We start from the raw sequence: 17,768 nt of genomic DNA on the forward strand, positions 1-17,768 counted from the left end.
TAATTCTTTTGCATTCTTTACAGGGTGTAACATGTTTACGAGGTCCTCTCAAGGCAACAGTTTATAAACTAGCTCTGACTCATCTTGCTAAACAGACTGTTTAACAGCCCAGTATAGTTCATACAATCAAAAACAATGTGCTGCAGTTTCTGTGGTCAACATGTTTTCACTTCCATAATGTCAAATATGGCAGCTTGGTCAGTCGCCCTACGCATCAAACTATGACGCTCCAGGTACCCATCTAGCAACAAATTTAGATGTGTTAGTTTACACTTTTTACATGCAAAGTGTCTTTTAAAATAAACATCTTCACACAAAAAAGGAGATTTCAGCAACAAAACTGCTTAGGTTTGGATAAAGTATCATGATTTGGGCTAAAATAACTACAGTTGTAACATAACATAAAGTTACATGACATACAGCATTCCATGTATGTCACCTTCACTTTTGGTTTCACATGGGATACAAACACAGGGTGAAAGTCCAAATTAAATTCAATTACAGCAGCAGCACTTGATAAATGATCGTTGAATCGATAACAAAGCAGACAGCAACAGCTTGTATCATAAATCAGATGTCTTTAATTCCAGTCTCTTAGTTAGTGGTGATTTTTCTTCTATTTTACTCAAATAATGGATGTAGCCTACGTGACGTTACCTATTGTTTTGTGGACTGTTTTGGCGCCTCGAATTTGGAATTTTTGCCGTTGCCTTCTTGTTTTTTGGTGGGAGGTTTCGGAGCCAGAAGTGACCAGATTTGGATGAAAGGGTGGAACTTTGGAGCAAGGGATGGATGTGACTCATAGACTGTTGTGACACCTCACAGACAGCCTGTCAGTCAGTGGCCCAACCTTAATTATGCATAACTAAACTGTTACTGGGATAGTTCACGATCATTTATCAAGTGCTGCAGTTGTCCTTGACATACACGGCATGCTGTATGTGACATAACATTTGTCACATACTTGTGAACTTTAAGTTTCATACATCAGACGTCTATGTGATGTCGCCCATTTTGGAGCCTTGAGTTTATAATTTTGGCTGTTGCCATCTTGTTTTTTGGAGCCAGAGGTGACCTAATGTAGATGAGGGGGTGGAGCTTTGGAGCAATGGATGGATGTGACTCATAGACTGCAGTGACACCTCGCAGACAGCCTGTCAGTCAGTGGCCCAACCTTAACTTTGTGTAACTTAACTGTTACTGGGTGAGTTGTATAACATGTTTATGTCTGCTGTAAAGTTAGGCTTGTTAACACAGGGCTCTACAGTGCCTGCCTCAAGTGGTCATTCAATGAACTGCACTTTTAAGCACTTTGTTGGCTTCACTGACAGCCCTGGAAGTTGCTGCTTGAGTTTACCACCAGGTGAGCCATTTTTTTTTTTTTTTTTAAACAGTGAAAGACTTTGCATATATGCTAAACAACGCACAACATACTTGCAGTTAAACTCATTCCCTATGCATGTTTCAGACAAATAGTAGGTCAGATCCAAATCACATTTCAAACACTCTCCTGAAGCGTGACCTGTACATATTTGAAACACTGAAACAAAAGACATAAATTCATTAATAAAAAAAAAAAAACACCCACAATAAAACATCTTTATATGTCAACAAGTACTTTAACTTCAGATTGTTGCAGCTCTTCCAGCAGGACAGTATCAGTAGCTTACTTCCTGAACTGGTATTTTTATAACTGTCTGTCTCCCCTCCTTTATTTAGGTGACTAAGGTATAATCCGTGTGCTGGCAGTTGTTGCTGACCCATGCACGTATTGACTGAATTTCGCTTGGCAGTGTACCAAACAGATAAACCTGTTACTCACACAGTGCGCCCTCTGAAATACCCTCTCCACACACCCACTTGGAGATGATGATAGATCATTTGTGTGTTTTCTCTGCAACTGGGGAGGAGGAAGAGATCACACTCTCACGAATGGCACACAGAAAAAAACAACAGGGAAATGGATAATCCCTCTGCTAACTGAAACTCATTTATCGACTCATGTGAGAGATAGAGCCGTCCAGTGAAACTCCACCAGCTGCGTACATTTATGTAGAGTTGTTATAGCATTTTGAACTGTTGAATTACTGAACATGCATGGGGCTAGAACCTGTACAGCTTTTAAAATCGAAAATAGATGATTTAAGTAAGTTAAATATGGACATAATTCAAAGCTGATTCATATATTCATGTAAATAGTATATCTGGATTATCCCTCTGGCTGTTTCATATATATATTCTTTTTTTAATTCACTGCAATGATACTTGTGACATTGCTTCTGTTGTAATTTTAAGGATTGACTGATTTGTTTGAGTGCCTTTTTATGTACATTTTAAAATCCTAAAGCGCTATTAATTAGTGTTTTCTTTAATATCATCAGTCAATTCATCAGTTTATTTGTTACATGAGTTCATTAGATATGATTTCAGTATAATGTAATAGTTGTCCGTTCTGTCAATTTGTAGTAGTAGTAGTAAATGAATGTTCATGTTTAGGATAAAGCAGCAGTCAGTATCCTTGTGGCTTGAGGGTAGAAGCTCCTCCTGAGTCTCTCAGTGCTGGCCTTGTGTAACTGGTATCTGTTTCCTTAGTATCAAAGGGGGTTTCCGAGAATTTCCTCACACATCTCAGATAAAACAGTCTCTTCCTTGTTTTTCTCACCACTGAGTCAGTATGCAACATCCAGTTCAGGCCCTCTGATGAAGCTATCCACCCTCTTCACCCATTGATATTAAGGGGGGTGTTGTTCCATTGCTGCTTCTCCCCAAAGTCCACTATCACCTCCTTAGTTTTGCTGATGTTTAAGAGTAGGTTGTTGTCCTGACACCAGCAGGTCAGGTCCTCTACTTTTTCCAGGTAGGCCTTTTTGTTGTTATCTGTGATCAGGCCCACTGCAGCTATGAGGTCAGCAAACTTGATGGTGTTGGAGTCTGAAGAGGCTACACAGTCGTGTGTGTGCAGGGAGTATAGCAGGGGACTCGAAACACAGCCCTGGGGTCCTCCTGTGTTAAGGACGAGGGTGGAAGAGGTGTGTCCGCCCACTCTGACCACTTGGGTTCTGCCTTTCAGGAAGCAAGGATCCTCATGCACAGTGAGCTGTTTAATCCCAGCTTCTTGAGCTCTGTGACCAGCCTAGAGGGAACAATGGCGCTAAACTCTGAACTGTAGTCAATGAACAGCAATCTCACATAGCTCCCTTTCTTTTCCAGATGAGACAGGCTGTTGTGGAGAATGATGTGAAAGGTATTACTTGCAACTCTGAAGATCTAGTCAGCTCTTTTAGCTGATTGTTTTGGTTTTACAGGCAGTAAATGCTCTTTGTTAAGTCTGACTCCTTTTATCAATTGCCAGTAGCAGCTATTTCAAGTAATAAAGTTTTAATAAACCTACTGCACACTACCTGCTCAGCCCCAAACAGCAGTGAGACACAGTTTGCTGCTACCGGGTAAATATAATGGAGCATTTAGCAGCTAAAGATTAAGATATTTAAAGAGGTTGAAACTCCAGCACACCTGTAGTATATAGAACATCTTTATTGCAAGACCAATGCATTTCGGCTTATGGCCTTTATCAGGGTCCTGATAAGCCGAAACACGTTGGTCTTGCAATAAAGTTGTTCTATATACTTCAAGTGCTGCTGGAGTTTCAACTTCTCTAAACTTCTTTCCCTTCCATATACACCAAGTAGGTGAAATTATACCAGAAACCCCGACCCTGTTTCAAAGAGCCAAATATTTCCTTTGGGAGATGGTGGAGAACAAAACAGAGCTAAAAGAAGAGTGACTTTTAGACCTGCATTTGTCTTGGAGTCCAAATGAATGCTACTTTTGCTATGTGTATAAAAAAATGCAGTGTCTGGAGGGTCACACTGCAGCCACACAGCTATTTGCACCCATCCCTACAACGCATTATTATGGATCCTGCTGTGTACTGTGATTGTCAACTTTGTCATGTCGACTTGTCAAGGTCAGAAGCGGTTAGGACCAGGGCAAAGACGTCATGGTTAGGGCTAGAACTAGCCAATGTTGAGTATTCTCTGAGATTTAAGTGGTAAATTTGCAAGAAAAAAATCACACATGTACAGCCAGAAAGTCAGGTGATGCAAGATACGCCTCTGCGACACAGTTCACAGAGGGAGTCAGATGTGGTGGGTGAGTGAGTTAAATAAAGGACTATCATGCAGAAGACAAGGTCCTGTGTGAGTCAATATTGCCTTCTTTTTTGACTTGGATGGTTTATTATTATTATTTTCAGTTTTTAGATGTATAAAGCTGCTGAATGCACATTGTGTACATAAATCTTAGCAGCATAGCTCAATAGACACGTTCATGTTAACATCATATTTCAATGTTGCTAGGGCATCCAGGAATATACACCTGGGCATTAATAGCCACATTGGCTATTCCACCCCAGCTGCCAAAAGCATTGTTGGCTACGGACAACTTGGTGCAATTAGAACGTGTCATAAAAAATTTAAAAAAAAGTTATTTCAACAATTGTGTCTATGACTCTATCACTTTTGCACAAGACACATCTTGCTGGAGTACACACTGTAGTAGCGCTGTTGAGCAGCATCAAAGATTTCTTGTTTAAGCATGCAAACAAAGAACTTGATTGTACTGACGGTCAGATATGATTTGAATTGTTGGCAGATTGTTCGTTTCCTTCCTAAACACCAAGATAATTTCAATAAATTGCCTTTTATTAGGCTTTATCTTATCGTGGTTACTATAGCAGACATGTTTGACTAATACTGAAGTGTGATAATGTGTACACGTATACTATACAAGATAAAAGTGTGTCAGAGTGTGATATTAATATTGAACAGCAAATGTACCTCGCTCAGTCTGCCTCGTAGAACAATACTGCGCTCAGTCTGCTCCACGGGATAACAGTCCAACATGCCAACCAACCAAAACACTTTTCCTTTTCTGCATTTCTTATATATTTTTTTTATTTTAAAAGATTTGCTGTTTGTTTGTTTTAAGTTTTTTGTTCTTGTGGATACTGGCTGCTCAAAGATAACCTGATGTCTTGTGACTTTTCCAATAATTAATCAACTACCTGTTGTTGTGTATCCAAAGCCTGATATATATTATTCCTCTGTGCTGTATAAATCCAAAGTCTGTTTCTACATAATAATAACTATTGCACTTGGTGACTTATTCTATCATTACAGGGGCACTGTAGTTTTTTGGGGTCAATCCCACATACTCTGCCATGCTGCTAGAATACTTACCAATACACTAAATGTGTATTAATCCACCACTGAAAATAGTCCCCAACAAATGCACTTTGTACACAGATTTGAGTAATGTTTGCTAGAGGCTACAGTGCCCAGCTGTTTGAAGAAATTATTTCGTCTTTTTTTAAATAATCTATATATAGGTGACCTTTTCTAAATATTTACATCTTCAGTATGTACAAATGGGCTTCCTGTGTTTCACTAACAGAAAAGAGAGGTTAAAAGGTACTGAAAGCTCAGCTAACGCTCTGTTGGTTCTGGTCTTTTCATTGGACTCATGTTTCAGTTTTTTAAGTGTTTATCACACTGTTATTGCTTCAAAGTTCATGTATACTTTAGTTTGTATCATAAATGCTCCCAAACATGAAAAGATAATTTGCTTCATTTGAAAACAGCAGGTTCACAGAAGCCGTAGTCCCATATCTATAAAATATATTCATAGCATTTCTAGTTTGACATTAACTCAAACTTTACTGTATGATTACCCATAGACTGTGTGACCCAGTAGAGATGGTAGGTGTAATAAAAACTGATATAAAAACCGTCACTTCATGTTTTTGTCGAGGCTATATAAACATTAAAGCATTAAATCAAAACTGAAAAAATAAAATAAAATAAAAACAGAACAGAAAACAGACTGAGAAAGCCTGATGAAATATGAGGTGAAGTTCTCTTTTTCTCTTCTTCAGTCTCATTCAAACACAGTCCCACTCTATACAAACATACACACACTCACACATACACACATCTAATACATGTTTGTATCCGTTACAGTCTCATGTGGTCACCTATCAACCACATAACAAGCTCTGTCTGGCCACTTATTACCTACTGACAGCAGTAAAGCAGACACACCCAGAGCTACCATGGGCAAAAGGTTAAACCATAAAACTACTCTTCATTTGAAAAAGCACACAAACGAGCACCAACACACCCAGGTGGTAAACGAGGCCAATGCCCAGGACTTGCCTGATTGGCTTGGTTTGACGAGTGATGTCACCTCGCAGGAGGGCCTGACCACTTAGTAATAAAACGATACACAGATAAGGGTCATCGACTGCTTAAGAGCAGCAGAACACTGGAAAACAACGTCTGAGCGGACACGTACACACGGCAGAGAGGAGGAAACACACTGACAAGTCAACACTTCTGGAATCAGCAGCAGGTGTGGGAGCTACAGTTTGAGGAGGAGGCGTACTTGGGGGAAAGAGGAGCTGGCAAAGAGGAGGCTTAAGGGCAAAATCCAGAAGGCCATTAGACTTTTGCTGGGCAGTAAAAGGGGGAAAGGGAAGGAAAGAGCACAGCGCAAGAGAGAAGTCAGTAAAAGGGAACCAAGAGGAGTGGAAAGACAAACAAAGGAACTTTTGGGGCGAAGAGTGGACGCCTGTCTGAGTGCACGATGGTGTCTCTGGAACTTGAACTTGTCGGCGTCATTCTGTCAGTGCTCGGTTTGCTGCTGAGTGTGACCAGCTGTGCCTTGCCAATGTGGAGGGTGTCCGCTTTCATTGGCTCCAACATCGTCACAGCTCAGGTGTACTGGGAGGGCCTGTGGATGAACTGTGTGTTCCAGAGCACGGGGCAGATGCAGTGTAAGGTCTACGACTCCATGTTGGCTTTACCTCAGGACCTACAGGCCGCCAGGGCGCTCACCGTCGTCTCCATCATCGTGGCGGTGGTGGCTCTCCTCATCTCTACAGTAGGAGCAAAGTGCACCAACTGCATTGAGGAAGAAGGGGTTAAAGCCAAGGTGATGATTGCCTCGGGTGCCTTGTTCATCACAGCAGCTCTGACCCAGCTAGTGCCTGTCTCCTGGTCAGCACACACCATCGTGTATGAGTTCTACAGCCCAATCATCCCCTCGGCTCAGAAGATGGAAATCGGTGCAGCGCTGTATCTGGGCTGGGCTGCTGCGGCTCTGCTGCTGATTGGAGGATCCATCCTCTGTTGCAGTTGCCCACCACAGGATGAGAAACCACTGAGGTACAGCGTGCACCCCCAGAGCCGTGTAGCATACTCCACCGCAGCGAGGTCAAACGCCCCAAGCTCCTACAACAGAAGGGACTACGTGTGAGGGAAGAGGACAGGACAGAGGGGGGAGTAGGAGGAGTTGTGAACTCCTTCAAACTATTTCCACTTGGATCCTGCTTATTTGTGCATTGTCAAGAAATGTGTACACAAGTGTAGCTACATAATGATTAAACTGGTTTTTGGTGGAGCCAGTTGTTCACTAGAAAATGGTAAAAGAGCCAAACCACTTTGTGGATATTTACAACCATAAATAAGTGTAAATATGGAGGCTGGGTTTTATATTTTTGAGGTTTAAAAGCTCTTTACAGATGTATGATAGTACTGTTTACAGTTACCATTGGTCTAAAGCCAGTTTAACAAGATGTGACCAAATATGGTAAGAGAAGTTTGAAAATTTGGTCTGTGTGGTCAGTTCAACGAGGAGACTTCATCTGATATATATTTATTATTTGTGCTCATAACATTTATGTTGTGAATGTTCCTTCTTGTACTGATCAGTGTGTACATGTATATATATCTACTGTAAAGCAAACAGAGACACTGTTGTGTCTCTAGGGGGGTATTAGCTTTCCTGCTATTATTACAAAATACACACATAGTCAAGGACGTTGAACATTGTACAGTCAACCAAAATGGAGCTCAAAGCAAGGTCAACATGGCGGAGTGGACTGTAAAGAGAGGTTATGTAAAATGAACATTTGGTTGGGTGATATGTGTGTGATTTTCTGTCTCTATCACACTTCACATGCAGCGCATTATGAGGCTGTGTCTCTACAAAGGTTGATGCCTTTATATAACATGACTTTTGTTGTTTAAACATTTCATGTACTTGCAATAATGAGAGTAACAACAAGATGAAGACAACTTGAGCACATTTTAAAAAGAAAAGAAATTATTTCATTCGTGTTTGTTTTTACCTTCTTGTTTTGTTTTTAATCTTTGACAAAACCAGCATTAAAAAAAAGATGTTGGCGATGTGAGTGATGTCAGAGTTAGGTGTGACAGATATCTTCTTTCAGGCTCTGATGATATGTTGAGGGCAGTCCCTTCTGTTGGTGTCTGACTCAGTGTCTGAACCACATACCAACTCTTTCCTCGTTTGAATAGTCAAATTATCCCTCTGTCTTCTGGCAGGTGCAGAGCAGCCTATTTGTTTTGCACCAGGAGCATTACTACACATGACCTATTTCTGCTCCTCTGAACAAACCTCTTCAAGTTTTCCAAACTCCTCTGTGAATATAAAGGACCACACCAATGAACACCTTGTGGTGGAAGAAGTACTTTTACTTAAGTAAAAATAGCAATACTGTATGTATATACAGTATACTCTGTCAGAAGTAAAATAAGAAAAGGTCCTGCATTCAGATTTCTTTTAAAAATACAAAAGTATTAGAATTAAAATTAAGCTTCCAAAAGCAAAAGTACTCATTATTAAAAAAGAATATTTTATATTATATTATATTATATTATATTATATTATATTATATTATATTATATTTTACCTTTATTCAATAAGGAAGAAAGACCTGGCAAAGGTAGCAGCCAATCAAACATAGTTCTTGATTAATTTAATTGTACATCCCTTCAGTGTTGCAGCTTGTAAAAATGGGACTATTTGTTAATTTCTTTATATACTGCTGGGTAGCTTGTAAATTGGTGACATCATGATTTAAACACATATAGGCATGTCTTAGTTTTAGCTTTCATTCTTCCACAGTGATATCATCTTACATGGTTTTATATGGAAAAGATATCTTTACTAATTGACAAGAACAGACACATATGGCTCTTGTTTTAGCTACGCAAGCAGCTGGTCAACACCGGTCGGTCGGTGTACTGATACAGGTAGCCGAAAGGTTATCGCTGTTATCTTGGTGGTGATGCGTCAGCTGGTGTTGTTACATAAACACGATGAAAGGACAAACAGAGTCTCCCTGTTGTTGAGCCTTAGGGTTTGTTTTTATGTGTTGTTGTTGTGAGAAGTATTTTGGGCTCCATACTCATAACGTAAAGGACATCTGCAAGGACAATTTTCTGTCACATGTAAATGTGTGTTTGACTAAAACATTGGATTAGCCTGTTATTCAAACCTATAAGCAAAGAGCAGTTGTAGCCCCTTGAGATTTGGAGATGAGTGATGTTTCTGAAAAGATAAAAGTTGCCCTGTTGTGTACTCCTCTTGATAATGACATGATAATGACAAATTATATGAGTGACACTTGGCTGTATTTTGTAGTAATCCCAACATATTTAGAGGATAGCGTAAATTGGCACCAAATATTTGGAAAATTAATTGGTACACTCTAAATCAGGGGCATAAACATAGATAGTGTGGTTGCACTAGGGCTTGTTGAGTGGGGGGGGGAGGCTGTACAGAGTTGGGAGAAGAGCTCAAAAATCTGTGATCAAAGAAGAACTGACATGAAATCAAAAGTTGTGCCATTTGCTTTTTATGACCTCGAAAATCGGAAATTCATTTACTTCATGTTTTTGTTTTTGTTTTGCTAAATAGTGGCAATCTATGAATATATGTTTACCCAACATAAACAATATATAAATAAAACTAATTTCTTATTTCCTTTGGTATTTTTGTCTTATACAGATATGCAAACACAGTTACTGTGTAATGTGTGTGTTGATGCAACATAAAGTGTCTATTTGATCATGTAACAAGATGAGACAATAAATATATATATATTAGCATGTTTAGATGCAAAATTTGACACTAGGGCACGTCATAATAGCGTGCACTGGAGCCAGTTGAAATTCATACACATTTTTTAAATGCTTGAAGATCCAATCATCATTAAATCACATGCTATGCAGGAGAGAGAAAAACAACAAACAGAAAGGTCAAAGTTGTCATGCTGACATTTAAGGTGTGTTGACTGATTCACTGTGTCAACTCATGCATCAAGTAACATGCAAGCAAACATTCCACTTTAAAAGCTGCCAATAGGTAGCCTTTGAGTGGCACAATGAATTCAGTTTTTTTTCTTAGTCTATAGCTGCTAAATGTTAATTAGTAACAATGAAAAAGCAACAAAACATCTTTTATTTTTATAGTTATAGTTGACTAATGTATGTAACCTTGCATCCATAGGAACAGTGGTCACAGTCCACTGTAGTCGAGCAAGAGTGACGACTCTCTTTTGACCCATTAACAGACTGCAGTGTTTCATGCTCCATCTTTTAGTGTCAGATCAGCGTGCTAGGTACCTCAACAGATGGGTGACAAATAAGCGGGATGTGTTGGAATGTTTTTCTGAAGCTTCAACCCATTTTCATCCCTACTGTCTAAAGCCCTATTCGGGCAGGATTAGGTTAATGTGGAGACGCGGGGTAAAGTAATTATTACCAGGGATTTTAGTCCCGTCCGAACTCGCCATGTCTGTAATCAGTACGGGTAATGTCAGTAAAAATTACGGCGACTTTTACCTTCTGTAAAACGGTCCGGAGAAAATACCTCGGGTAATATTAATCCCGTGTGAACGTGATCCTCTGTAAAAATGTATGTAAATATTTCGTCACGTCCTGTTTCCAACCATTTTTTCACGTTTACTAATTTTCCATGTTTTTTCGATGATGGAGGCGCTTGAAGAAGCATTCGGTGTTGTCGGCAGTCGTGATAGTGGACATTCTTCTAATGATTGCATAGCTCTACGTGGGAGACCAATCAAAAAGATTGAGAAGAAAGCACTTTTCAGAGCCACGAGACTTCTGGTTGTGTTAGGTAGGCCTAATATAAATCCATATTGCTAATCGTTGTGTGGGCAATATTTCATATTTTTGTTAATCATTAATTATTACTGTGCAAATCGGACATTTATATTACAGACACCCTGTGGTTAACTGACATTAGCCCACATCCCTATGTAAAACTAATCCCGTCCGAATAGTACTTAATACTGCTGCTTTATCAGGGGACATACGCATTAAAATATGACGTGGTAGTTAGCCTCCTGTGTCAGTTTTGCACATTGTGGGATGGCAACTTACGCTTATTACATGTACTGTGTCTTTTCAAAATACAGTTCTGTTTTTACAGGAAATGTACAGTTTCTGTTGGTTACATGCATGCAGTATTTTTCAAAATAAATTACAACATACAGTACAGGCCAAAGTTTGGACACACCTTCTCATTCAATGCGTTTTCTTTATTTTCATGACTATTTACATTGTAGATTCTCACTGAAGGCATCAAAACTATGAATGAACACATGTGGAGTTATGTACTTAACAAAAAAAGGTGAAATAACTGAAAACATGTTTTATATTCTAGTTTCTTCAAAATAGCCACCCTTTGCTCTGATTACTGCTTTGCACACTCTTGGCATTCTCTCCATGAGCTTCAAGAGGTAGTCACCTGAAATGGGGGTTCAGGTCCGGTGACTGTGGAGGCCAGGTCATCTGCCGCAGCACTCCATCACTCTCCTTCTTGGTCAAATAGCCCTTACACAGCCTGGAGGTGTGTTTGGGGTCATTGTCCTGTTGAAAAATAAATGATCGTCCAACTAAACGCAAACCGGATGGGATGGCATGTCGCTGCAGGATGCTGTGGTAGCCATGCTGGTTCAGTGTGCCTTCAATTTTGAATAAATCCCCAACAGTGTCACCAGCAAAACACCCCAACACCATCACACCTCCTCCTCCATCCTTCACAGTGGGAACCAGGCATGTGGAATCCATCCGCTTCACCTTTTCTCGTCTCACAAAGACATGGCGGTTGGAACCAAAGATCTCAAATTTGGACTCATCAGACCAAAGCACAGATTTCCACTGGTCTAATGTCCATTCTTGTGTTTCTTGGCCCAAACAAATCTCTTCTGCTTGTTGCCTCTCCTTAGCAGTGGTTTCCTAGCAGCTATTTGACCATGAAGGCCTGATTCGCGCAGTCTCCTCTTAACAGTTGTTCTAGAGATGGGTCTGCTGCTAGAACTCTGTGTGGCATTCATCTGGTCTCTGATCTGAGCTGCTGTTAACTTGCGATTTCTGAGGCTGGTGACTCGGATGAACTTATCCTCAGAAGCAGAGGTGACTCTTGGTCTTCCTTTCCTGGGTCGGTCCTCATGTGTGCCAGTTTCGTTGTAGCGCTTGATGGTTTTTGCGACTCCACTTGGGGACACATTTAAAGTTTTTGCAATTTTCCGGACTGACTGACCTTCATTTCTTAAAGTAATGATGGCCACTCGTTTTTTCTTTAGTTAGCTGATTGGTTCTTGCCATAATATGAATTTTAACAGTTGTCCAATAGGGCTGTCGGCTGTGTATTAACCTGACTTCTGCATAACACAACTGATGGTCCCAACCCCATTGATAAAGCAAGAAATTCCACTAATTAACCCTGATAAGGCACACCTGTGAAGTGGAAACCATTTCAGGTGACTACCTCTTGAAGCTCATGGAGAGAATGCCAAGAGTGTGCAAAGCAGTAATCAGAGCAAAGGGTGGCTATTTTGAAGAAACTAGAATATAAAACATGTTTTCAGTTATTTCACCTTTTTTTGTTAAGTACATAACTCCACATGTGTTCATTCATAGTTTTGATGCCTTCAGTGAGAATCTACAATGTAAATAGTCATGAAAATAAAGAAAACGCATTGAATGAGAAGGTGTGTCCAAACTTTTGGCCTGTACTGTAGGTAAAACATCTCATTTTTATGTTTATTTCCTTATGTTTAGGCAACAAAAGCAGGTGGTTAGGTTGAGAGAAAAACACCATGGTTTGGCTTAAAATAAGTATGGTTGTTTCTAACATCATGCAGCATCATGTGACATACCTCCCTACCACACATACTAACACATGACTCTGTTATCAAAATAACTCAGTCGACTTTAGTATTACATTGGAAATGAACAGCAGGAACTTGTTTGACTCGTGCACCTCCACTCCCGCCTGCCTTAGGGACTTTCTCGCTCTTTACACTAAGGTAACCGCCGGCCAGTGCGTTTTCATACTGCGCAGAAGGTGCCTCTGTGTTTCTGTATCTGACACAGACATCACCAACAAAGCGGCAGTATTTGACAAATTCGTTTGTTGCCTGCTGTGGATTACGATCCCATCACTTACACTGTAAAGTAAATAAACAGTAGGAATAATTACAACATACAAACACTGTTTCAATGCTCATTAGTGTACCTGACTGTTGTTTCCAGGCAGACTTTAAAAATTGTGAAGCTATCCTTTAATTCCAGTTGCTGGCCGCATCATCTAAAGAGTCCCTGAACATGCAAAAATGTGCAATTTGTCTACAGGCAAGCTTGCAATTGAACATCAGTGCAGAATAATGTTCACAATAACACATTAATAAAGAATTAATATTTACTTTGGTTTACATGGAGCTTTGTACAAGAATATTCCTATTTTCCCTACAACTAGTACAGAATTACATAGATCATTGTAGGAAAATTTGAGCCAATAGTTAAAAAAATATGCATCTGTTTTATGAAGAAGGTTGTTTCACCTACATTTAACCTATTTACAGTAAATTATAAGGTGTCTCTGAAAGTGTAACTGTACTTTTCTCATTCCTTTTCCTTTTTTTGGAACAAAAAAAAAATACAAATCCTAATTTTCTGTAAAAATTAAAATTTTCTGGCTTGTTTGACCAGTCTTCAACAAGGGTTAAAATACTGCTGCAAGCAACAGTATACATTTTAAACTCAACCATGTGTCTCCAGGAAATGTTTGGTCAGTGTAAAGAGTCCAACCGATACTGAGAAGATCACGCTGTCTGTATGCTAAAGGTGTCTGAGAACCGGTCTATTATGTTTTCTCTCTGCTCATATTTGCTCTGGGTGCAGTTATTCCGGTTTCCAGACAAGCTTTTGGGATTGTTTTCCCAACACAGAATCCTAACTGTTTAAGAAACCCACACAACTGGAACCAGGAAGCAACACAAGATCAATAGTATCAGAGCCTACTTGTAGCCTGAGTGTGTGTTTGCACCATTGTGTGTGTGTTTATGTTTCCATGCTTACACACAACAAGGTGCCCAAGTAGCCAGAGGCTGGAGCTACCTCTCAGCTCCCCACTGTGGTTAACTACTGCAAAGATGTAAGTCAGTATTTATGTTAAAGGAACTATAGTTGCTGATTTTAAGCCATTTTATCCAGAACTTCCTCTTCCTTTTTCTCAAGAGAGCAGCCATCGCACCAGCAACCAACCCCCACCACCTACAGCCACACCCTCTGAACATCCCATCCTCCGTCACCCACCCTGCCTCCAGCTCCCCTCCTCCACTAACTGTGAACAGGTGGTGCTTTTTTTTTTAGGTGAAGACAGCCTCCTGTTGACATCATCACCAGGGGACTCCTCCTTACTCCCCTGAGGTATAAAGGATCAGATGTTTCCGTGGCAGCATCTCATAGCGACATCACACCCTCTTCCAGGTGCTCACACTTTTCAAGGACGGCTGAACAGCAGAGGCAGGTGTTCATTGTGATCTGATAGTTTTGCTGGAAAATCCGTGGACTCACCATTTAAGTTTTGTTCTGTCATCAGACAAAGAGTCAACATGTCGATGGGTATGGAGATTGTGGGCATTGCCCTTGGAGTCATTGGTTTTATCATTGCAATAGTAACATGCGCCCTGCCAATGTGGAAGGTGTCAGCCTTCGTTGGAGCCAACATCATCACAGCTCAGACCATCTGGGAGGGTTTATGGATGAACTGTGTCACCCAGAGCACGGGCCAGATGCAATGCAAGGTCTACGACTCGCTGCTGGCTTTGCCTCAGGAGCTACAGGCCTCCAGAGCCATGATGATCATCGCCATCATACTCGGAGTGCTGGGGGTTATGATCTCCATTGTCGGCGCCAAGTGCACCAACTGCATTGATGAGGAGACAGCCAAAGCCAAAGTGATGATCATCGCTGGAATCTTCTTCCTCCTCGGTGGCCTTTTGGTTCTCATTCCTGTGTCTTGGACGGCCAGCGTCATCATCAGGGATTTCTACAACCCCATCCTGACCGCCGCACAGAGGAGGGAGCTGGGAGCAGCTCTCTACATCGGCTGGGCAGGAGCTGCCCTGCTTCTGATTGGTGGGGCGATGCTGTGCAGCAGCTGCCCGCCAAAAGAGAAGAAGTACAAGCCGCCCCGGATGGCCTACTCTGCCCCACGCAGCACCAGTGCAGGTGCAGGATACGACAGGAAAGACTATGTTTGAACAGAAGTCTCCGACAGAGTGATTTGGAATGTAGGATGAAATGAAAATGTTTGTTGCACATTTGTGTTTCTGTGTGTCTGTGTTGTATTTTGCTATCTGAAACCACAGGGTGAATCCCACAAAAAGACTCCGAGATGAAGATGTTCGTACAAATATTGATCTCTCTGCTTTGCTTTTAGCCGGCATGTTCATTTGCATTATCATAATGTCTTTACTCTGCTATAATCCAGCAGGTGTGTCTTGTTAAAAAAGGTTCCTATTTTCATTATATGAACATTAGAGCCTGTTTTCCTGTAAAACATAACTTTTTTTTTTTTTTTTTTTTTTAAATGCTATAAGGACATGTTGTATTTATACCCAAACTATGTCTATGGCATTATGTGAATCTGAAAACACCTGCTTCTTTTGTGTCGCTCTACCATTAGCTGTTGGCGTGCTGGTGTTGTGTTTCACTGAAACTTTCAGAGAAAATACTGTGTGTCACTGACAATGACAAGGAAAAGCCAGCTCTCATTTTACATGGATTTGGTTGTGTGATTGTTCCGTATGTGTGTGTGTGTGTGTGTGTGTGTGTGTGTGTGTGTGTGTGTGTTTTGCATGTAATATTTGCTTAGGAGAGTTTCTGCTGAGACTGAAACTAAAGATGGCTCCATGATACGGCCCCAGGAAACAACTCTATCTTCCTCACAGTTTAACTGTTTGAGGACATATAAAAGACTGTTTCGGTTGCCACCCACACCATATGTGTGAGCTTATTTTATATTTATGTAATAAAGTGTATTTGTAATGTATTCTAACACCATATATTCCACTGTGTGTCTGTGTTTTAAATAGATTTGTATTGTGTTTTTTAGTTTTTGGATCTTAGATTTGTATCTTATATCTATCATAAGCAACAGCATGTATGGTCCTCTGTATATCAAACAAAGAGTCAAAGGACATTTTCAGTGTGTGTGTGTGTGTGTGTGTGTGTGTGTGTGTGTGTGAGAGAGAGAGAGAGAGACAGCCTGAGGGAACATGACTACAGCTGTTCTAGGATGTTTGTTTCCACATCAGCAGGATGTGTTTTGTGTGTACAAATGAAACATTTTATAAATTTATCTTCACCTCATTTTAATAAGATTTTGTGTTTGAGATGTAACAAATTTTATTTTTACTTAAGTGTCGTTCAAACATTGTTAAAAGAGATGATTTCTGACATGCAATGCTTTGTTAAATGTTTTGCAGCAATGCTTGAATTTATAATGTGCTGAAGATTTCAATAAAAGTCACATAAAGAATGATCTGCTGGATTGTTATTCTTCATTTTTGCACAAGAAAGATGGTTTAACACTTTTGTAGAGCACTATGAGAATAAAGCAGGCACACCACAAAGTGTGGTGCCTCCAAAACAAACAAGGTTCCATCCAAATCAAAGAGTTCAAAAAGCTGAAAGTCAGGTTGGGCTTTGGGAGTTGGGTTTCTTTGTTTAGCTAGTGTTACATCTGAGTTAGATTCATCTCTCTGTTTAGGCAGAGCTAAATAACGCTGAGGTGTGGCAGGTACCGTTAGGCTGCCACATACCTGTCAAAGATGTTTGCCTGTTGGCTATATTAACACTAACAGGCTTTAACACTAAGACAGACTTTGCCAACGATTGTCCCACCACTTTTGACACAAGGTTACAAGATCCAAAAGCATAGATTTCCTTTTTAACACTAAAACATTTAACAAATGCTTTGGAAAATATAATAATGTTTGATGCTCAGATATCGTTGAGCATTAAACTCTTAATTTCCTGCAATCTGGTAATTTTTTTATGTGCCAATCTGTGCCTTTTCTGCATCCGTTCATGGTGTGAATGGACGGCAAGTCACGGCAGCTTTACATATATAGCACATTTCACACACCAGGGCAATTCAAAGTGCTTTACAGAGCAATAAAAAAACATAACAAAGGATACAGATTAACAATAAAAGAATAAAGAGAAAAAAGATATACAAGGTAAATTCAATTCTAAATTATTTCTAATTAAAAAAAAATCCCCATTAAAATAGCAGACGAGGTCAAAAGTTTATAATGGAGTCTAATAAAGTTGCAGTGCAGTTAAAATCGCTAAAAGTATTTGAATAATAAAAAAAATACAGCGCAGTGCAAGAAACCTCGATTTAAAAGAAGTGAAAGATGGTGCAGACGTGCACTTTCCTGGGAGTTTATTCCAGATATGTGGTGCATGAAAGCTAAATACTGCCTCTTTCCCGTTCAGTCTTGACCATGGGAACACAAAGCAGACCTGTCCCAGAAGACCTGAGAGGTCTGGATGGTTCATGGTGTAGCAGAAGGTTAG

At 40.2% G+C, this 17,768-nt stretch overlaps 1 protein-coding gene across 1 annotated transcript; it reads left to right on the forward strand.

The window, feature by feature from the left end:
- Positions 1-6,164: 6,164 nt before the first annotated feature.
- On the forward strand, positions 6,165-16,725 carry LOC125898648 (uncharacterized). The gene is made up of 3 exons (XM_049592481.1): positions 6,165-7,314; positions 14,415-14,530; positions 14,728-16,725. The coding sequence occupies exons 1-3, from the start codon at positions 6,646-6,648 to the stop codon at positions 15,440-15,442; spliced, it is 1,500 nt and encodes a 499-aa protein (XP_049448438.1). The 5' UTR covers positions 6,165-6,645; the 3' UTR covers positions 15,443-16,725.
- Positions 16,726-17,768: the final 1,043 nt, after the last annotated feature.

Source organism: Epinephelus fuscoguttatus, linkage group LG12, assembly GCF_011397635.1.
Source record: "Epinephelus fuscoguttatus linkage group LG12, E.fuscoguttatus.final_Chr_v1".
Lineage (NCBI taxonomy): Eukaryota > Metazoa > Chordata > Actinopteri > Perciformes > Serranidae > Epinephelus > Epinephelus fuscoguttatus.

Bases quoted from the DNA above. Each gene is read 5' to 3' on its own strand.
- LOC125898648 (XM_049592481.1), top strand. From the start codon at position 6,646: ATGGTGTCTCTGGAACTTGAACTTGTCGGCGTCATTCTGTCAGTGCTC. The intron at 7,315-14,414 runs TGAGGGAAGAGG...CTTTTTCTCAAG, and splicing joins ACAACAGAAGGGACTACGTG to AGAGCAGCCATCGCACCAGC. The intron at 14,531-14,727 runs GTGGTGCTTTTT...GTGATCTGATAG, and splicing joins CCTCCACTAACTGTGAACAG to TTTTGCTGGAAAATCCGTGG.